This window comes from Brachycentrus maculatus, unplaced genomic scaffold (genome assembly GCF_059751285.1).
Source record: "Brachycentrus maculatus isolate JH-2025_06_01 unplaced genomic scaffold, ASM5975128v1 h1tg000542l, whole genome shotgun sequence".
Lineage (NCBI taxonomy): Eukaryota > Metazoa > Arthropoda > Insecta > Trichoptera > Brachycentridae > Brachycentrus > Brachycentrus maculatus.
The window spans coordinates 75,001-98,006 of NW_028281286.1; the positions used below are offsets into that span (position 1 = coordinate 75,001).

The 23,006-nt window shown below is 31.4% G+C and overlaps 1 protein-coding gene across 2 annotated transcripts in view; it reads left to right on the forward strand.

Annotated features, from left to right (window-relative positions):
* The window catches only part of LOC148301564 (putative phospholipase B-like lamina ancestor), a 51,805-nt gene extending 29,082 nt beyond the window's left edge, over window positions 1-22,723 (forward strand). The window contains exons 1-11 of one of the 2 annotated variants that reach the window (XM_088273069.1): window positions 3,503-3,751; window positions 10,494-11,060; window positions 11,780-11,929; window positions 13,701-13,825; window positions 15,123-15,241; window positions 16,038-16,321; window positions 18,122-18,368; window positions 19,878-20,119; window positions 20,746-20,914; window positions 21,234-21,846; window positions 21,978-22,723. In XM_088273069.1, the coding sequence (XP_088129195.1) occupies window positions 10,951-11,060; window positions 11,780-11,929; window positions 13,701-13,825; window positions 15,123-15,241; window positions 16,038-16,321; window positions 18,122-18,368; window positions 19,878-20,119; window positions 20,746-20,914; window positions 21,234-21,846; window positions 21,978-22,366 (2,448 nt within the window). In that variant the 5' untranslated portion in view covers window positions 3,503-3,751; window positions 10,494-10,950 and the 3' untranslated portion in view covers window positions 22,367-22,723. Of the gene's footprint in view, window positions 1-3,502; window positions 3,752-10,493; window positions 11,061-11,779; window positions 11,930-13,700; window positions 13,826-15,122; window positions 15,242-16,037; window positions 16,322-18,121; window positions 18,369-19,877; window positions 20,120-20,745; window positions 20,915-21,233; window positions 21,847-21,977 lie in introns of those variants that run through there. The other variant, XM_088273070.1, reaches the window with a different exon arrangement.
* Window positions 22,724-23,006: the final 283 nt, after the last annotated feature.

Consider the following 23,006-nt stretch of genomic DNA (forward strand, 5'->3'; position numbering starts at 1 on the left):
TCAAAATGTCTGGTGAAGTGAATTGATATTATCTTGAACTATTTTGAACTCCGGAAATAGAGGGCTGAAGGTTAATATTTATTTTTCACCTTTATGTTTACATGTGTGTAAATAAATATATATGTATATACAGTGGTGGCCAAATGTATGAGGCACCCCCTACAGAATTGGTTTATGTCTTTAAATATGAATTCATGCAATATTTTCGGATTGTATCGTATTTTGATGGATTTTACCTACTACTTATTTATTACCTGCTATCCCGACCACCCCAGTTGGAGGCGTGGTTTATTCAAAAATTCTCTTTTTACTAATTTCAAGGGTCAGTTTTATATGTGAAACATTGCTCTCCAGTTATTTTAATCTGTGAAAAAGTGTATTTTTTGTACTTCTCATTTAAACCATCATAATTTTTTATTGAAATGCCAAAAAACGTGATTTCAATGAAACTGAGCGGTCTCAAATAATTTTATTGAATTCAGAAGGGTTGACCCGGGTAAAAATAGCTAAAAAAAAATAAATGCTCCCAGTGTGCGGTCCAAATATTTTTTGAATCTCAGAAAAAGGATCACTTCAAGTCACAAAGGCCAAATTTTAGTTAACGAATCATAAAAAGATATATTAGAGACTTGATTACTTCATCACAAGGTTTGGGATACAGATTTAATTATAAATCTTAAAAATTCAATTATGATAAAAGGGCAAAAAATTGCATATTATTACTGAAATAAGGATTACGTAACACAAGATCTGCAGTCATATTTCTGAATCATTTTTAGAATAATGAAACTAACGTTTTTCGAAATAATAGTTATAACTTGACATTGACCAGAACTCAGCGGAAGGGTTAAAGAGAAAATAAAAATGTAATTTACGTGCAAGTACATATACAATACATTGTTATTTGAAGAACATTATCACATGTTGCTCTCGCCAGTTAAATTTTTAGTTCTTCAGTTTTTTAGGGTAAATTGATATTAACCCATTTAACCTTCATTTAGTTGAGCGATGTCTTTACAAAAATAATTTGAAAATCCAATGCCTTGTTAGAATCATTTGACACGATAGTTTTCCGCTACTTATTATCCGTTTTATTAGCGCTTCGTGACGTTACTCGATTGATTACACAGATTATGTTTGGAATTGTTCCCAAAGTAGGTGTAGCAAATTCATTCACACACTCGTAGACATGAGTCAAAATATAATGTCAAATGTACCTAAAATAAATAATTTATGCCAATAGTCGTTCACATTAGTCACACAAATTATAAGGATAAATTGCATAACGTCTTGAAGCGAACGTGAATGTAGACCACATTTAGACGAAATATTTTTTAAGAAATAGAATCCGCACTACTATTCTTTGTAATAGTTATTGAAATAAATGTTTATTGAAATTAATGATCGGCTACCGTAATGCAGGTCCCGGATTCTAAGGGACAGGTCAAATGAATATAAGTGATTTTTTCACTCTGATATTTATTCAATATTATCCTGAAGCGGAGGGTTCATCACCTTTCCTTTATGTCTTGACGATCTAAATAACACCGCGTAACACGAGGGTTGACATTTATTATATAAAATATCATTTTTTAATGAATGCATGGTTCCAATATATATATTTTTAAATCTCCCACGTGGCTACACAATTCCGAAACAGAAGGTCGCTCGTACGTTTAATACAAGTGCAAATATATATTTCACTGAAGCTTGCAGAAGCAAATAGCTTTATTGTAGAAATTTATTATTTTACAACGATTCGCGTATTTGACATTGTACATACTCGTTCATAAAACACTCCGTAGAGTATTATTTGAACGTACCTAGCGGCGACATGAATATATTAGGTGTATCATTATTTAATTATGATTTTACTTTTTAAGTCGGTAAATAAAAGAAATCACGTAGAATATTAATGGCTTACAACAAACCCAACATTTTGATATGATTAGAGCCAAGTGATTAAATATGAAAAAATATTGTGTAAAAATACATAATAGAAAACAAACGTATTTTAATTCCTTTATGTTTTCAAAATTTAAACTAGAAAAACCTTAAAATAAAAACAATTTAAAAAAGTTAACTGAATTTTTTTAAAGGCATTATACTGAATTTATTTGGATATACATGAAAAAACCTTAGTATTTCCATTTTTGTTAGGTTAACTCTCAGAAAAATGCATGAACAAAAAGGTTAACGTAAGGTATACCCTATTTTCCTTTTGCATTTGATCCTCTACACCCAATAGTTCATAGAGCACTGCATCAGATTGATGCAATATTTGCTTGATCGTTACTTATATGGCGTTCGACTACTTTGCTTAAGGCCCCTGGGTCGATCCACGGGAGGTCAAATATGTATACGACATTTTTTACTCAAATATCATTTTTATATTTCTCTTCAGTGAAATGCATAAATAATTAGGATACCTTAATATAATTAATGATTTTCCATATTTCCTTTATTATTGTAAATATAGTGTTTGAATTCTCTTCAGTATTGATAATAATATATTGTTTTGTAATGTCAAATTTTCTAGTGGCATTTATCAAGATAACTTTGTATTTTAAAACGCAAAGATATAACCACAAAGTCACTGCCAAATCATTCAATGAAACATTTTGATATCTCGACATTAGTGAAGACGACTACGATAGTCTGGGTATTTAAAGGGCTTATGACCTGTTATAAGCTGGTTAAGTAATCACTTTACACACGTGTAATATTCACCATTCTTTTAATATTCGACAATCACACTACTCAAATTTTTGGAACCCACACACATAATACCCTTATCCGCACTTCAATGGTGCATAGGGCACTGCTTTATATAAACGCAGTGTTATCTTGATCGTTTACACATGAAGGAAAGGTGATCAGCCCTCCGCTTCAGATACCAGTCCAGTGTAATATTGAATAAATATTACAGTGAAAAAATCACTTATATTTATTTGACCCCCCTGGGAATCGAACCCGGGACCTCCAGAACGGTAGCCGAGTGTGCCACGGAGGCGGACGGTCCGAGAAAGAAAGCGGTGAGAAAGCTTTAATTAAGGTACCAGAGACACTTCTTTTTAGATGTTTGCAAGATCCTAACCGTATTATTATTTTATACACTGGAAGATGCCTGAAAACATTATTTAAAATTTTTACGTATTTTATTATTTGACCAGTTATGGTGTGAACGTGTGTGTGTGTCCAAATCCTTGACACATGCAAAATGTTGAATTTAATGAAAAAATATTTACATGTTTGAAAAAAAAAATATGATTGCAATTTTATGAAATTCTTAATATGCATTAGCTTAATTTTTAGTTTTGATTATTTACTTGATACGCAAGCCATGAACTTGGAGCTTGTGATGTTAATGCCTTCTAGTTGAAAGAATTTGAGTTGATGCCAAAGCAGTATCGGTTTTGGCAAACTATTCAAAACGTAGATATTATATTTAGATGATATCCGGATAATGCTCCAACCACTTTCTGAATATTGTGCTGTTTTCATTACGGATCTCTTTAGTGTGTGCTTCCACTTAGTGTAATAATTACTCGTTCTCATTACATATTAATTTGATATTCCAAAGTTTCAGCAATGAAATTCCAAGTTTTAATAAATATTATAATGATTATTATATGGTTTTTGTTGGAATTTAATGATTTTACGTCTATATTTTTAAAATATGGACTAATTTTTATTTCTTAGATTATTCTATGTAACAATCGTTATATACAATGAAGTTACTTCGTCCAAGGTGAGTCAGTGTTAATTTAAAAGATATATACTTATAAGTCTGTTGTCCGAAAGATAGAATCACCCAACATAATCCTAAAAAAGAGTTCCTTATTAGATTTTTAAAGTTATTGGGAAATCAGCGACGCAACCAATTCGCTTTCTTTTCTAACACTTTCTCGTGGCATGACAGGAACATTAGTAGTATTATCACGACACGCTTGTACTGGTGGGCGAATGTTTTCAGGGTTACCGATGTTTAGAGAATTTGCTCACAGAATCCTGTCTCGTGTAATGCCGAAGCGTCACGAGAAAGAGACCACAATATAAATATAATAAAATTCAAAAATACATTACATAAAAAAAATATGTACTGTAAAAACGATAAAAACGACACTGATTGTTTTAGTAAACACTTAAGTAATTCATTAAAAAACCTTTTTGTATTACTTCATATTGTACCCAGAAAAGTGGTTTAGTAACTAAGCAAATATTGTGTTAACTTTCTTATTATAAGTATGGAATGCAAGATGAGAATTGACTTTTGATAATAATCTATGGTGAAATAATATTCAAAAATAGGCAAAGTGATAAACGTTACCCAAGTGTAAAAGTGATCACTTAAGCTTTGAAATGCTCGGACTTCCGTCCCTCCTTAGAATAAAAACAAAAGGTGCTTCCTCTCAGTTGAGATACCTATAATATAAACCATATCTTGAAATATCATCCGTAGGTTGAAAAATCCAGTTTTAAAATATTATAACTCTGATTCGAATGTTGCTAAACAGAGTATATTTCTTCTTCTTCCTGGCTACATCCCAGCTTATTGTCCTTGTAGACTGCTGGGGTCAGCTCTCCTCGTCCTCAGGTTATAGGTCCTTCTGTCCTGGACATCACCTAGGCCATGCCTTCAAATCATGTTATCTTTCTGCTTCACATGGGAACTCATGGGAATTCCTCGGTCTTCCTCTAGATAACTTTCGACGAAGATCCATTTCTATTGCCTGGTTAACTGCATGTTCGGGTTCTCTGCGTTCTATATGCCCATATCATCTCATTGTATTTCTTCTACCTTCCTATTAATATGTGTAACGCCCAGGCTTCCACGATGCGTAAACTCTTTATTTTGCCTCTAAGGGACATTTCCTCTAACCACCTGAGCATTCGCATTTAAGCGGATCCTAGTTGTCTAGAGAAGGTGCCATACATCGTCCAGCATTCGGAGCCGTATAGGAGTGCGGGTCTAACAATTGATTGGTAGACTTTTCTCAGACAACAAAACAGATTTTATTTATATATAATAAATAACATAAAATTAAAAAGGATACAAAAGCATCCTTGAGGTAGTATTTTAAGAAATCGTCGCTTTTTAAATTATCCAAATTTGATATTTTAAACGTGACCCTCTAAGCCTAGTAATTCTTCAAAATGTGCAGGTTCTATGTTTATATGTATGTAGTAATTGATTAATTTTCACGTATTTATTCTGAGTACTTTTATTTCAGTATTTTGTTATGATTCTCGGTTAATAAATGCGATTCGAATAGAACATAATTAATAAACTTATCGAGAGAATAATGAAAGTTTTTGCTTGTTTGCTGTCTTGTGTTCGTTCGTCGAAATAGTTATTAATTCAAGGGACAAGGGTCCTTGCCGTAATTATCTTATTCTGAGAATATGGGGGGTTCTATATTTATATTCCGGGTCTATATAATGATTAGTTACTAATCACGCATATTTGCTTTACCGAAAGAACGTTACAGAATTTAGACACACGCATTTCGCTCACTCCTTTCAAGAACGTCATAAATCAAAAAACTTGATTTTTCAGGAGAACGTTTTTAAAGTTTAAAAATATAATAAAATGTATTAAAAATAAATATCAAGCCACTTATTGAACTTTTTACTGTGAAACAGATCTTTTTAGGTAAAACCTAAAGGTTCTTTCTCAATTTGAAAAATATTTAGAATATTCATAAAAATAATTATACAATACCTTTTCTTCAAAAAGCAAAAACAACACCTTCTACCCTGTAGCGGGTAAATATTAAGTTATGATGATGCAGTGCCATATGGCGCTTTTTCTGGGATATAGTACATTTTCTGGGCATTCTGAAAACATGCACAACTTAAAATTGACGAGTTTTGGTTTATGACGTTCTTGAAAGGAGTGAGAGATTTGTCTTACCGCCTCGCATCTCTTTGTTACGATTTCCAGTGATAGTCTAACATGGATATCGTAAATTTTACTCATAAGAGCTTGAAAATTGAAACCCCGAAATATGGATACTTCACAATATCGATGATTAAATAACAAATACGGATATCAGTTTCAATTCTGTAGTATCCCCAAAAATTTATTGATATTCATTTAAAACTTAATATTAAATATGATATTTTAGGAAAAATGGTTTTATATTATTATTGTATTTTTAAGTACACTTATATTTGTATTTATATTTTTTTTTTCCTTTTGCATGCCTACATTTTTTTTCTGTAATTAGTCAGCGGTCATTTTCAATAATGTGCGAGCTAAAAATGATGCTTATTTTTATTATACGAGTACCTACTATGGAGAAAAGTATCATTCTTCTAACCCCTTATCCACACCTAATGGTGCATATGGCACTGCATCATCATAAATAAAAGTAGTTTCATCTTGATTGTCAACACGTGATGGAAAGGTGATCAACCTTGTGCTTCAGATACCAATCTAGGGTAATATTAAATAAAATAATAGGGTGAAATATTACATATTTATTTGACCCCCCCTGAGAATCGAACCCGGAGGCGGACAAAGATACCTAACCATATTATGATGGAGAATAGTATACCTAACCATATTATGTATTATAACGATCAAATTTATTATTCTTAAATGAAGGTGACTTGAAGTTCATAGTTGACATCAATACCGCACGTGTATGCCGTGAATAAAAATATATGAAAACAACTTTCATATATTGAAAAATATAATCTGTGGTATATTTTTAAACTACTACTTATAAATTTAGTTGGAAAATTGTATCGCAAACAAATTGTAAATAAATAAAAATCCATAAAAAAATACGTTTGTCAAATACAAAAAAGTGAATACTTGAAAAATAAAATATTTCTCATATTTTGAAACTTTCTGATAAATCAAACACATACGCTTATATTTTCTTTTATTTTCTCTATATTTTCTTTTAAGCACTAGTTTTTATTGTTTTTTTAATTTAAAAAAATGTTTTCATGAGGTTTTTTTTTGTTAAGTTTATTAATGTAAACTCGACGAGTTTCTGATGTTCCCATCAACAGGTCAAAATACAAAATCGAAAATTTGAGTTTGTATTTTCACTTGTTGGTGAGAGTAAAATGTTGTTTTTGAAACTCGTCGTGTTTACATTAATAAATTCAAAGATTGTGGTTAGTGAAATAAAAATAAAACAGTTTTATAATACTAATCTGCAAAAGTGGTTTTAACTTATTTAAGATCAACCACTGTATTTTACACATATTCTGCTTTCCTTATTCAAGTTATGACATCTTTTGACACGACGTTCTTAATTACAGAGCTTAGGTGATTATTTTGGTACAAGCAAAGTTTATTTTTGCCTCGAATGGCTTAAATCGTTTCAACAAAGTTCTCTTATGTACACACTTTGTTTGGAATCATTTTGATACTTAACGATAACACTGGAACACCGTCACCAGCGACGAATAAGCATTTTGTAAATACTAAAACTGGTATAATTATAGCTTTTTATCGTCTGTAATTATTTATTGGTAAATACGTAATATGGTTAAAATTACTTCATAAATGTGCAGTAATTTAAATCCTGCACATTTTTTAAAAATATTTTTTTTATTTGGGTTAACAACAGCAACATATGTAAAACAAAACATTAAATGAATAAACATTAAACAAGCCAATTATAGTTGACCACAGAAACATAAAGATTAGTACAAAATATTTAGTGTAGATCTAAAAAAATGAATATGTATTTATGAGAGAAAATGTGCATGTGTAAAGTGTGTAAGAGGGTGCGTGTATGTGTGATAAAAAAATTCATTCATTGCATTCGTACTTTTTGTTTTTTTTGTGTTGTTTTATACATTTACTTTGTACGAAAAATAGGTATTTCGATTCAAAGCATGATATGCGTAAAAAAAAAACAAAATAAACACACACACCACACACAAACACATACATTAAAAAAATACATTAAAAAATCAATTCTCATGTTTTAAAACATTGTAATAAATCAAACACCTACATAATCAGTCTTTGTATTTGCGTTAAAGCACTAGCTTTTATTGTTTTTCTTTTAAAAAAAGTTTTCTTGACGTTTGTTTTGTTTGAATTTATAACAAGCTCGACTAGTTTATGAAACTAGAGATTTTCTCATTAACAGGAAAAAATATAAATTACAGAAATTGAGTTTGTATTTTCACCTTTTAGTGAGAGCATCTGTTGTTGAAACTAGTCGTGTTTACATTAAAGTCTCAAAAATGATCTCATACATGTTTAATTTTTATATATAAATAATCATTTTACTCCACGAATGCTCAAGCTTAATCAATTACATATAACATAAAAAACTAACATTGTAATTACACAATTTTTAACGATGCCTGAAATGAAATTTAATCAAATCCTTTATAAACGGAACTCTGATAAATCTATCTTTTAATGTGATGCCTTATATTTTATTTTAGCCCCTTTGTATATTTTTTACAATATACGAAAAGAGTTTTGAAGTTAAATCATTAACCCTTTTAGAATCAACGTACTGGATTGGCAGATGAATATCGAAATGTTTTGATTTTTTTGTGTAGTAAATTCTTTTTTTGAACCATAAAATTAAAAACAATTACTTTAAAAAAAAGTGAATGCAATTAAGTAATGACTGACGGCTTCAATGAATGAAATCATTATGTTATTTACATAATTTATGACTTACCTTTTTGTTTTATGAAATCCAATCTCTTCTAAGATAATTATTTCAATACATGTTTATGTGGAATTTATATGATTGGTTATAATCATTTCTCATTATACTTAGTTCGGTAACCTCATCATGTATAATTGAATCATTTATTGTCATCAGCGTCATAGAACGTGATAGATATTTTGAAAATTGATTCTACTTTAATGCATTTAAACTAACATTAGTCTAGTTAGATACCACTAGTTTACATCATTGTCACAAGTGATTGATCATAATACAATCTAAAAGGTAATGTTTACAAAAATTACAATCGTTTATTTTAGTTTTAAAGGAATGACCCGGAAAACAACTTTTTGGAGGTTTATCAAGTTTGATAAAAAAATATTGCAAAGGTTATATTACATCAAACAACTTTTATCCTCAAACAACTAATATTACATCAAACAATTTTTTGTGAAAGGAATAACCCACAAAGCCTCTACTTTTAGAGGCTTGTCTGCGGTTAGGATAGTAAGGATAGGGAAGATTAATATAAAAAATAAATCACAAACAACTAAACCAATTGAAAATAAATGTTTCTTGAATTTATAATGCACTTGGCGGGAATCGAATCCGCGACGCCTTTTTTGCAGTCGAGCGTCTACCTAACTTCGCCACGGCGCCTGTCACTAAAAATGATTAATTTTTAGATTAATTTTAAAGTTCTCGCGAATAGAACCCTTGACAATAGTTAATAGCGTATACCCAACTACACCAATACCTTAAAGTTAATAATAAATTTTCCGATGCAGATTTTTGTACAACATGTGTATTATTTTTCTGTAGGTTCCGACGTTAGAATTAATAAAAGCATAACATAACAATATGCTTTTCTTCCTGTATTTCGAATAAGGCAAAGCTTTATCCAGATAATAATAACAAATTCTGATTTCCGGGATCCGTCTCCCCTTGTAAAAAAAAGTATATGAAAAGCTTTTTATCTAAATCAGAAGGACACGGATCCTTCCGATTCAGAACAAAGCTTTACATATATTGTACATTGCTTCTTATAAAATGCGGTAAACTTTACGGGGGAAAGTATTTTTGATTAAGGGTTTCGTATTTATTCAAGTTCACGTTTTTTAAAATAAATATGTCAGGTTTTTCTTATATAGCCAAAAAAATATTTTTTGAAAACGCATAACCCAGATACGTTATTTCATCCCTGTACGATAATTCTACCCCGTACCGACGACACCCCAAAGTTTTTCGAAATATGTGAAATTCACCTCCTTGAGATATGATGGCAGTTCAAAATGCTTTATTTTTCTGAAATGGCAAAATAAAACAAAATAACAATAAATAATGGAGAATTTTTTCAAGCATTTAATGAAATGTTTTCGCTTTAGCGTCTCCTTTTTGCAGCCAGGATACAGTTTTGGTATTCCTGAAACACACTGCAACAAATATATTTAAAAAAAATAGCTACTGTCCACCGCCCTTGATGCATAACACCAATCATAATATGTGTGTGTATATTTATATATATATATATATATATATATATATATATATATATATATATATATATATATATATATATATATATATATATATATATATATATATATATATATATAATATATATATATATATATATATATATATATATATATATATATATATATATATATATATATATATATGTATATATATATATATATATATATATATATATATATATATATATATATATATATATATATATATATACAGTGTATGCTTATTTATGTAGAGGTGAAATTTTATATTATTAATCATTTATTAATTATTGTAATTTTTTCTTTGCAGGATCGAATTACAAAGCGATACGCCTGACACATCAACAACGGTTGGCAAACATATCATCTCTGAGCATTCCGGAAGTGAATATTCAGTTCCGAATGACACACAATACTTCCTCTAAACGAATGCCAGGAGGCTAAGGCGCCATCTTTTTGCAATTCACTGCACTTCAATTTTTTTTTAATTGGACGAATCAGCAAAATTATTTTGGAATAATAAAATAAACATCTTCGATGGTCGACCATATTTTTGAAAATATTCAATACTCTGCTTGCCATTTCAAGGCAATCAAAGTCCTCTATTTCTTTTTCATTTTATAAAAAAAAAGAACTTTTTAATCTTCGGACATCTTCGTTCATCTTCGTTGTTTGTTTTAACTATTGGAAAATTAAAAACCCTTAACGTAGTGACATTCAAAATAAAATACTTATTAATTTATTATCATTTAACATAAACCGGCATCATGTTAAAAGTAGTAGGAGCATCTTGGCTACAAACTAAAATTAGTTCATACATCTTGGCCGGAATGGGGATACTTGGAATTGTTGCTCTCTTTGTGGGAGAAGTTGAAAGGTAAGATATTTTTTTTAAAACATTATTTTTTAAATTAATGCATATTAAAGAATACTACAGGGTTATCGAAAAATAATGCCAACATTTAAAATAAATGTAAAAAAGGTCAGCCCTGTAAATATACCAAGAGGTTTATATTCTTCTTCATCTAAGTTTACTTATTTACTTATTTTAAATTCGTGTACAGAAAATAAATAAGTACATTGGCAGGCTTATTGCCAAAAAGCAATATCTTCCAACCAACTGAAAGCAGACAAGTGATATTGGTCAAAACGTTTGATTATTTATATAGCTGTTTGCAATCAGAGGGTAGATAGTACTTGAACTTAGAAGGCAGATGAAAAATGGAGTTTAGGGATGGAGGTATAAGGAAAAAGGATGACGTTCTTCTTCCTCCTCCTGGCTCCATCCCAACTTATCGTCTTTGTAGAACGGTGTGGTCAGCTCTCCTCGTCCTCAGGTCGTAGGTCCTTCTATCATATACAACGTCACCTAGGCCATGCCTTCGAATCATGTTATCTTTCGTACCACCCATGATTTTTTTGGTCTTCCTCTTTTGGCCTTTCAAGGGAGATCCATGGCAATCGCCATTACATTTGCGATGTCAAAAATGTAATATGACTCCCAAGAGTAGAAACCCAGATTTGTGAAGTATTTGGAAACTTTCAAAATATTGTTGTATTGAATTGTGAAAATATCATAAAATCTTTATATTTTAGGATTGAGGATGACGGTAACTATGCAGCTACAGTATATTGGTCCACGAAAGCTGGATTCAGGATCGAGTTCTGGGGACAAGGAAATGAGTTGGCTGAAGTACCTAAAGGGGTTGCAAGAGCTTACTACAGACCAGACCTCCCCTCCACAGGGTAAGAAAATCACACACGATGTATTTTCAAATACTTTATTTATATATTTTTCAGTTATTCCCCTATTCCACTTTTCCCTACATACACGTGGAGCTAATTTTGTACTGAGTACCTACTCATCCCAAACACGTGTTATTAATCCCGTGTTTAGTAGGAAGCGGTACTGTTTATAGGCATTTTCGGGGGACTCGAAGTTAGTTCCGTGATTTTTACGCTCATTTGTAAGGTTCAATTTATTGCTTATAAAAGTCAAGTTCTTATTCAGTCGAAGGGGTACTATTGCCAAATAAACACAGGTTTGAAGAGCTCAGTAACAAAACAACTTTAAATAGTAGTGTTTCGGTTAAACTACGAATTCGCTTTATAAAAAGCAACCTAGTTTTAATGGTGGTTTTTTGACTGTGCTACAAATTTTTACCTAGGTGAGAAATATTATTATTTATTGATTCGCCACTTTGTAGTAATATCTATTCATTTTAATTGAAGTTTTACTCGTTGAACATCACTGTGTCTTAAAATCTATTGTGACACGTGTTTCGATGTATTCGGAGTTTGAAAATTATGCGGAATTCAACATGTGTCACATTAGATTTAATGAAATAGTGGTATTAACCACGTAAAACTTAAATTAAAAATGATAAATATAGTGTTACGTGTACGTGTTGAAAATTATGCGGAATGCAACATGTGTCACAATAGATTTTATGAAATAGTGGTATTAACCACGTAAAACTTAAATTAAAAATGATAAATATAGTGTTACGTGTACGTGTTGAAAATTATGCGGAATGCAACATGTGTCACAATAGATTTTATGAAATAGTGGTATTAACCACGTAAAACTTAAATTAAAAATGATAAATATAGTGTTACGTGTACGTGTTGCATATATCGCAGTGTTTGATTGCAAGAAGTGCAAGTGAAATTTTAAATTTATCCCTTGGATGATGTATTATGAAATATAAAATAATTAATTTTGAAGCCTGCTAAATTTAATTTTACTTACTTCAAACAAACAATAAAAAATAAAATATCAAGAAAAACATATATTTATCAAGTTATAAACTGATGTATTTAATGATAAACAGGAAAGAAAATCGATTAATAGTTCAAAATTTATTTTGTGCCACCCTGTTTTACGTACCAGCATACATCATCGTGTAAAAAATAAAGCACATACTTAATTAGTTCCTTTTCAAATTACTCTATCAATTATTACTATCATGTCAAATCTGCCCTTTGAGCACGAAATGTAGTAAGATATTAAAATATCCTGACATGTTGCTCACTCCTTTCAAGAACCTCATAAATCGAAAAACTTGATTTTTTCAGGAGAACGTTTTTAAAGTTTAAAAATATAAAACAATGTATTAAAAATAAATATCAAGCCACTTATTGAACTTTTAATTATGCAACAGATCTTTTTAGGTAAAACCTGAAGGTTTTTCTCCATGTGAAAAATATTTAGTATATTCAAAAAAATAATTAAACAATATATTTTCTTCAAAATGCAAAAACGACACTTTCTGCCCTGTAGCGAGTAAATATTAAGTTAAAAATATGCCGCCTTTGCTGGGAACGTAGAACATTTTCTGGGCACTCCAAAAACATGCACTACTGCAAATTGACGGTTTTTGATTTATGACGTTCTTGAAAGGAGTGAGCGATGTGTATTAACGTGCGAGAATAATGATAACGTATAAAAAAATATTATCACACACGTGTTGCAAGCTTAACAATCGCCCTTTTTAAACCGAAATGTATTTTTAAGGTGGTCTTTATTGGAGATAGAATCTGAAGCCAGCTATCCAGACTGGGTCCAGGCGTATGCAGCTGGATTATTGGAAGGCGCCCTGACATGGCAACTCATTCACTGGCACTGGCAAAACATCATTCGTAAGTTGAACCTTTATTATTTAGAAATGTAAATAAATGCTAACTTGTTATGAGTTCAACAAAGCTAACTTGTTATGAGTTCAACAAAGCTAACTTGTTATGAGTTACAACAAAGTTATTAGTTATAACAAAGTTATTAGTTATTAGTTATTATGTAGTTATAACAAAGTTATTAGTTATAACAAAGTTATTAGTTATAACAAAGTTATTAGTTATAACAAAGCTAACTTGTTATGAGTTCTGCTAACAAAACTGTATCTGGGGAGTGAGTTGGTTTTCCGTTTTTTTTTTATAAACTTTTTATAACTTCATATTACTTATAATCAGTACTATAAGCAACTTTAGTAAATAAATCAAATTATTATTATTATTATTTTTATTTCTTTAGTTAGTGTATATTATATTAAATGCAAACTATTATTTACACCTAATTTACATCCTATATATATTTACACTAAATCACTCTTTTCATTATTCATTCATTCAGGCATCTCATCATACATTTTCAAACCCTTCTACATTAAACAATTTTGTGACTCAGTTTTTTTTTTCAAAAATGGCAGTCTTATTTTATCCTTATTTTTAGTAATATGTTCATGAAAATTTTGGTTGAAAACTATTTTATCCTTAAAATATTAGGGTATTTATATAAAACGATAAGCGTATATATATAAGTCTCTTTTTTATAGGTAGCCAGTTGAGTTCTTCTGTCTTTTTTTCTATAAAACAAAAACCATTTTAAAAGGTTGGGAAAATTGCATAGAAAGTATTGTACTAAAAAAATAAAATATTTAAAAAAAGGGGTGAAGTAAGAAACAGACATCGGATCAGAATAAAGAGTTCAGAGTCGTTAAAGAAGATTTTCTGAGAAAAACTTTAGCTGGGATATTCAAAATTGGTATATCTCATCTCAGCTCGGGAATTCTGAAAGCAATAATTTAAAAAAAAATACTTTCAATTTATAAAGTATCTCATTAATCATTTCTTAGTTATCCGTGTTGGAAGTAAAGAAAGTAGGTTACATTAACATCATTGTTACCAGAACGTGTCATATTTGGTAAATAGGACACACATGACAGTTCTGTTCTGTCCTCATTCAATAATACCATATTACATAAATATTTTGCACGTAAGTTGGTCATGCAAACATCACACCATGTTGCGAAAACAAGTATCAAAATATTCGTGGTAGATGAATACTGTTTTGTTTGTTTTTTGCAAAGAAAACCAGCTAAACTTCTTTTGTTGCTTTCTTCAATAGTAAAAATTAATATGAAAATTAATTTGCATTTCACAGAAAATCGCTGCGAACAGTTTCCGGACGATTGTGCAAAGATAAGGAAGCAATTGGAAGAAAACATGTCTGGGGTGAGAAGCAGAGGACTTCGCAACCAGGAGGATTCTCTTTGGCATCATGTAAATTTATAATTTTAACATTTTAACCCACATGGACTAAATCATCTCCGATTTTCGTTGTAGCGGGTACGCGTAAAGAGACTAATCATGAAAGAAGCAAACCAATAATCACAAAGATTGCAACCCACGAAGAAGAAATATATACAACGAAAACATTATTTTTTATTCAGGCATTTACAACCTTTACAAAAACCCAACCCTTTCAAAGTGAAAATAATATGTACTGTTTAGAATATTTTTTGTCGTTTTTTTTGTCCATATTTTGTGCCAAAATTTTTGAGTGTCATATGTAAACCTTTATCTTTTTTTTGTAGATATATATTTTTAACGTAATTTTTTTGTGTCTCAAAGATAAACATCTTTTGTTTTTTTTTAAGTTTGAGCATCTCAGAGCTTACGATCTGGTATATTTTTATTGACTTTTTTTAAAGGAATAACCCGCAAAGCCTCGGCTTTAAGAGGCTTGTCTGGTAGGATAGTAAGGATAGGGAAGGTGAATGTGAAAAATACATTACAATCACCCCTAGACCAAGTAAAAATAAATCTTTAGTTCTAAATAAAAATTCTAAATAGATCCGGTAGGCACAAAAATCTTGGTGAGTGGTCATATACTAATATTACTAACATTTTTGAAAAAAAAAACAGTAAAATTAATATTTCTTCAATTTATTTTGCAATTGGCGGGAATCGTACCCGCTACGCCAGTTTCGCAATCTAGCGTCTACCCAACTACGCCACGGCTCCTGTCGCAATTGATTTTTCAATAAAATTATTTAATCCATTTTTTACCCTCCAGATCAACCTTTACTATCACCAAGTTGACGGATTGTCGACTGGTTGGAACTTCGCCGTGAAGAGGAGCCGAAACGAGTTGGAAATCCCCATGGTGGACTTCATATGGCTAAACTCCTTAAACGACGCCGCCATCATAGAGCGAATGCTGAACATCTCGTCTAGAACTAGAGCTGGAGAAGAACTTCCCGGACTCGCAGCTTCCTTCATCAGACTGATCACCGACGATACTGATAATACAAAACCCAAGAGAGAGAAGGTTATCGTAGGACACAATTCTGCTGGAAGGTAAAATAATGCTTTGAATTTAATACTACCTCTATTCGAAGATCTGGAAATAAGTTCACACCTTAGTTTTCTGTTTAGAACTGAAACGGAAACTCTAAAATGTTGTTAATAAATTAACTGGTCAAATTAAAAACTTAAACAGTTAAAATTTATGTTTTCTAGCGTATGTGAATATAATGTAATCCAGAATTTGGGCTCACACACAAATGAAAGAGTTTCTGCTTAATAGAAGCTTCCTTCGTCCCACCATAGATGTCTCTAGTTTTTTTGTTGTTTTTTTTGTCTCTAGTGAACTCTCGCATACTGTGTTTCGAGTTTGATCAATATATCCAAAATTATAGTTTCCAGAATTAGAGAAGTGTGGTTGTCAATCGTGGATAGAATTGGTGAATGTTGCACGTGTGTAAAGTAATCACATAAACCAGCCTGTGACAGCCGTAAGCCCTGTTAATGTTCAGACGGACCTATTCTTCTGCATTTATGTTTAGATGAAGAAAAAAATGTTTACTCTATACAAGTTAATTAATGACTAACATCTAAGCATCATTCATTCATTTTTGACATCTCAACATAGACGAAGAAGAATATGCAAGTCTGGGTATTTACAGGGCTTATAACCTGTCAAAGGCTGGTTAAGTGATCACTGTATACACATATGTAACATGTGTAACATTCACCATTCTACCCATGATTGACAACCATACTACTAAAAAATTCAGGAGCCATACATAAATGATTAATTTCATGACGTTTTAAGATTGGGTTCACAACAGCCATCTATGATTGGATTTAGAAAGCTTTTATTTAGCAGAGATTCTTTTTTTGTATACGAAATCCAAACCCGGATTATATTACATACGGACAAACGCCTGAAAACCTGATTTTCAATTTTTATGCTGCTATTTTATTCACCAGTTATTTTATTCACAATATTTTGAATGTGTCCAAATACTTGTTTACAAATCTGCGTTTCTCCACATTTAACATTTCTACATACTTAGACGAAGAAAGTTTTTTTGATTTCTTTCACCCATGTTCCGTGGAACCCATTGGTGAATTAAATATTCTCAAGGGTTCTGAAAAAAGTGATTGGGAGGCATTGTACACTTAGTTTGCAAATGATTAAATTTAAGTAATTTATTTAAAATACTGGCAGATTATTTACAAAGAATCAAATGTAGATTTTCCATTTCCGTATCCCTTTCAAGGTGCCTGTCATCGTTTATCGGGTTGTGGTCACGTGGTTTGTGGTTAGAGTTTCCGGGTTCAAACTCACCCTACCAAAAATTAATACCAATTTTAAATTAATGTTTAAAAATTAAATATTTGTGTTTATAGTAAAAACACGTTTTTTTAAAGGCTTCTATGTATCAAAAAATATAATTAAGATTTCTTTAAGGCCCAGTAATCAATATCAACTTAGTTTTCTTTAAATCCAGGTAAACATTCGACGCAATGATTTTTTTCCATAGATTTTTTTCCACCGTTTTTTAATAAAAAAAAAACAGATTTTCTTCGAGATAACTACTTAGTTTTGAAAATAAAAGAGTTATTGAATGGTACGTAGTTAAAAAAATATATAAAAATAGTTTTTCAATACACCTGTATTTGAAAAAAAAAATCAAATATGTATTCTTAAAAAAAAAAATTGACTGGTATGAGGGTATACAAAATTTTATGATATATACACAACAAGGCAGGGGCTGGAAACCATGATATTAAATTTTTTTTCTGACAAAACCAATATATAATATTTGGTTATCTTTGTTGATTTTAAGATCGATGTTATTATCATTACAGCTACAACACCATGTTGCGTCTCATGAAGCATTACAAGCTGAACTTCCACAACAGCCCGATCCCATCATCATCCAAGATCCACGGAACGAGTATTTCATTCTCCGGTTATCCCGCTGCAGTGTCCTCCATGGATGAACTATACACCGTGTCGGGATCTCACAGGAGCAAGCACCACATAACCGTCACTGGAACTTACATCAACAACTTCAATAATGACCTGTGGAGCAAAGTCAATCTCTTGGATCATGTAAGTTAGTCTAGAATATTTAAATTTTAGCCGATGTTATTATAACCGATACCCTAGCCGTAATAAAAAAAATAATTTGCATGTTCAAATATGAATTGCTGCTTATTTCAATATGGGCTTACTCGTTCCAAGAGAAAACCAAATACAGTATTTTGAGTATGTCCAAATACTCATTATCCCCAATTATAGGAGTTTTTTTTTTACATTTAAATATCAGAGTTTCTTTTCAATAAAAAAGCTTCTTAGTCTTAGTAATAGCTGAGTAGACTAGTGAAAATTCTAGTGATTCTTGTACAATGTTTCAAAATTGGATCCAGACAACCAGACTTTCATATTTTTCTTCATCTATGTATGTTGAGATGTCAAAAAATAATATTTGTATTTTATATTATTTTTTGATTTGGCCATAACTTTGTGGAATGACATGTTGCTTATTATAAATGAAGCACTTGTATGAAACCACTAACTGAGTTTTATTCAAACGATTAGTTTCGAAAACTACAGATTTTTTTTATAAATGTTTTTCGAAAACTAGTTTCTTGAATGTTTCTACGTTCAATATTTCAAAGAGTCTTACGCATTCCATTTTTTTCTAGTAATATAGAAAGCAAAATTTGGCTGTATTTTTTTTCTTCAGATTTATAAAGATATTTTTCTTTCATGTCTTAATCATATCTTGGATCTTGAAATGAATATTACGTGTTTTATAATTGTTAAGATTTGAATCATGTATAGATAGATATAGATTTATTCCATAACCCAGCTTATTTTTGGAAGAAAAGTAGGTATGCCTACTACTTACCTTCTCTTTTAAGGCTTGAATAATAAAAAAAATATATTTATTATTATTTACACAGCACAATTTTCGTTAAATGCTACCCAAAGTTACAAAACACATTAAGGTGCTATACTAATCAAAAGTGCTTCTTTCGAATCGATTATCTGAAAGCTTATCACTCCGAATAGTCGACTGGTCGAATGGCCAACCGTCCGGATGGCTAATTGGTCCAAATGATCAACTAAATGGCATGATTTCCAAGAGAGGTGGATCTGTTCTGCACTGCTAAATTCAGGCGATTCCTCTCTGATTGAATAATTTATGTTTATTGGTGATTTTGTTTTGTCTTGTATTTTTTTGTCGGTGCATTTATATATTTTTTTATGCTTTCTGTAAAACATTCTGTTATTTTCTTTGGTCCATTTTTTTAAAATTAAATATGAAGGTGTGTAAATTATAATTGGTTTTGCTGTTATGTACACGTGGATTTAAATAATTAAATAAATAAATTATCAGATTGGGCAACCGTCAGAATGAGTATTTTCTGAATGTTTGGCCATTCGGACGAATTGCCAACCGTACGAATATCCAATTGTCCGAATGACCAACTGTCCGAATGGCCAACCGTCCGAGTCGTCAACCGTCTGAATGTCCAACTGTCGGAATACTTGGCTGCCTCGCAAAATTAAACATTTATTTGAGCGTCTATTTTATCTGCATTGAATTTGCAGGTCATGATTGGACCCCGTGTGATGGCTGCTAACCGTCTGGCTTCTGACGGCCTGCAGTGGTCCCGCCTCATCTCTCGAGTGAACTCCGGGACATCTCCCATGCAATGGTCCGTCCTGAACTTGGCCAAGTTGACCTCACTGAACGCCACCGCCGCTCCGGCGCCGGCCACCGGAAAGCACAATGCCAGCCCTGATAACTCTCTCTACAGATACATTCACTCCTCAATAGACGGCGAACTAAGGTACAGCATTATATTTGAAGTGCATGGGCAAATTCTTCTTGATAAAAGTCGCGCACATCACAGTTTTCAGTTTATAAACAATTAGATATGAATCACGATTTTATACCAGGTTAGTTTATGGTAGGGATGTAGAAATCATAGTTATGTATATCCAAATTACGGTAGCAAATTAGGTTTTCCCCATCCATTCTATCGTTGTATTTTCCACAAAACACAACTACACATCGTGTTTTTCAAAGTGATATGGCTGTATTGTCAATAATTTTAAAATATTTTATTCTACTTTTGATTGTTTGGGGTCTTAATTACGTTATATTTTTTGTTGGTCACCTTTTCATATTCTAGGCTGTATAATTACAAAATAAAGTACTTGCGAGAATATAGCAAAAATATTTGAATATTAGAAAGTATTACAGAGTGTTAATTTAAGTATCATTTTAAAAATACCAATTTTTTGTGGTGATGTATCACACAATTGTAGGTAATTTGAAAAAAACCAACAAAACAAAATATAGCAAAAGCTTAATCGGAAATTAATCATTGCGAAATTTTGAGATAAATTTTGTATTCTGCACAGAACAATATGTAAAAAAAATATTATAAATCGTATAATTTCTCTTTTATAGTTCCCACCCCAGTCTGGTGAAGTTGCTGAGACGTAAAGTGTGGAGAAGCGGAGGTCCTGGACTACTTTGGGTGATAGAACAACTCCCTGGTCACACCCACGCGGCTGACCAAACCAACGTACTTCGAGCCAAGGGTTACTGGGCTGACTATGGAATCCCCCATTATAAAGTAAATACCAAAAAAAAATCAAAGTCAAATCTAGACCATCAAAATCAGTTTGATGTTTATATAAAGTCAAATAATATATTTAAATATATTATTTGACTTTCAAGATTAATTTCCCTAAAACAAATAAAGTCGATTGAATTAGTCCTGATGGAAAGATGATCCTTCATGTTCATGTTTAAAAAAAATCGTTTGGACTAGGATTGAATTGCTTTCATTATAATAACGTATCAAAGTGCCTACTTGGATAAAAAATAGAATTAAAGAATGAAAACTTTGCAAATATATTGATTTTTATACCATTATTTCCATATTTTTTCAGGATATAAAAGAAATCTCTGGAATCAAGAAATTAGCAGCCAAGCATGGAGACATGTACTCCTTATTGAAATCCCCAAGAGCTATCTTATTCAAAAACGGATTTGAAACCGCTATCGATATTGATACTGTCATTCTTCTCATGCGTAGTAACCATTACGACAAGGAAGTTGTCAGTAATGATAAATTAGCAACTCCAAAACCAACTGGAACTGAAGTGATTGAACCAGAAGACATTGTGTCAGACTCGAATGAAGTGAAACAAATCATCCAATCATTGGAGACTGTCAAAAGTCATGTAGAGTCCAAGGATGCTGATGGTATTGCTTCAATACTGACTATTCAAGAGCAGAAAGATATCACTTCGCAAGTCAATGAAATATTAGAACAGCTTGCCCTAACAAACATGGGAGAGTCGAGCGAAGACAGGGGATCAGAAAGCGAATCAGCCGAACATCTCAATTTGGATTCAGACAGCGTGGAGGAAATTGAAGACAGACTGGTAGATGAAGGTTCTTGGCATGGACTTGGAGCTAGAGGTGATCTGCACGGATGGCTAGGTGAAGAGAAAAGCGGTCTTGTACCGATGGGAGTAATTGACACCAAAGCATTTAGCGGTGAGTTAATTTTACATGTTTTAATCATATTGTCATCGTAGGGTTCCATAAATAATGCAGACCTTCACTGAAAAATGGTTTTTCTTCATTTTTGTCAAATATTTTAATAAATTTGTTATTGTTTGATACAGGAACATCTGACGGCATTAAGGAACTCGAAGTAATATCAGGTCCTTCATACTCAAGAGCTTTGGAGAAATCCCTCGAATCTCTGCTTAAGCCATCAACAAGGAAGAAGGCCAAATTCGGACTAGCAGCATTACTTGACAAGTTCCGCAAGTCTAACATCGCGTTTGTGTCTTCGGAGGAATCCACAGAAAATGAAGAAGAACAAGACGATCCAAAGGACTTCCAAGAAGCGCTCGAGCACGTGGTCAATACAAATATCCAGATAGATCCACCAAAACCATACTCCGTTCCCCCATTCCAGTGGTCGAAGAGTGACTTTTCAAGAGTCACTCATGTAGGTCATCCAGATTTATGGGCATTTGACACAATAAACCCCATCTGGGTTTGGTAAATTAATATTTTGTTTCTTGATGCGTTATTTTCTTCGTTTACTTCATCTTTTTTGTTCAGCATGTGTCTTTATAAGATAATGATGTACAAAAAGTTACTGTATGGGTTTTAACTACAAAATATATCACCACATTTTATACCAGTCGCGATATTTTTATTCCTAGATAAATATTTATTAAAAATAATATAATTTTGTGATTGTCTTTACTGAATACATATGTACTTTGGGGAATGATACGTACTCGTATTTTATATCATGACTTACATGTATACCGATTAAATATTTGTTTAGATTGAATTTTCAACTAGTTTTCGTACTTAGTACATCATTCATAATCATAAATCGCCGTATTTAAAATATACATAAATAATAAATATAATTGTATAATGTCTCATCACACCAAAAATAGTAACGTTTTTAGCAATATATTTGTCTGCATTTTTGTCAAGGTTGTCCAAGTTACAGAAAGCAAATAGTGAAATATAGTTTTTTTTGTGATTATTTTAAAATTATTGGGTTTTTAGACTTCATCATACATTCTTTAATGTTAAATTCGTTCATATTATATAAAATAATTGAATTTTATTTATAAATATAATAATAATACTACTTTTCTCCTAGAATCTTTTCTATAGAGGCA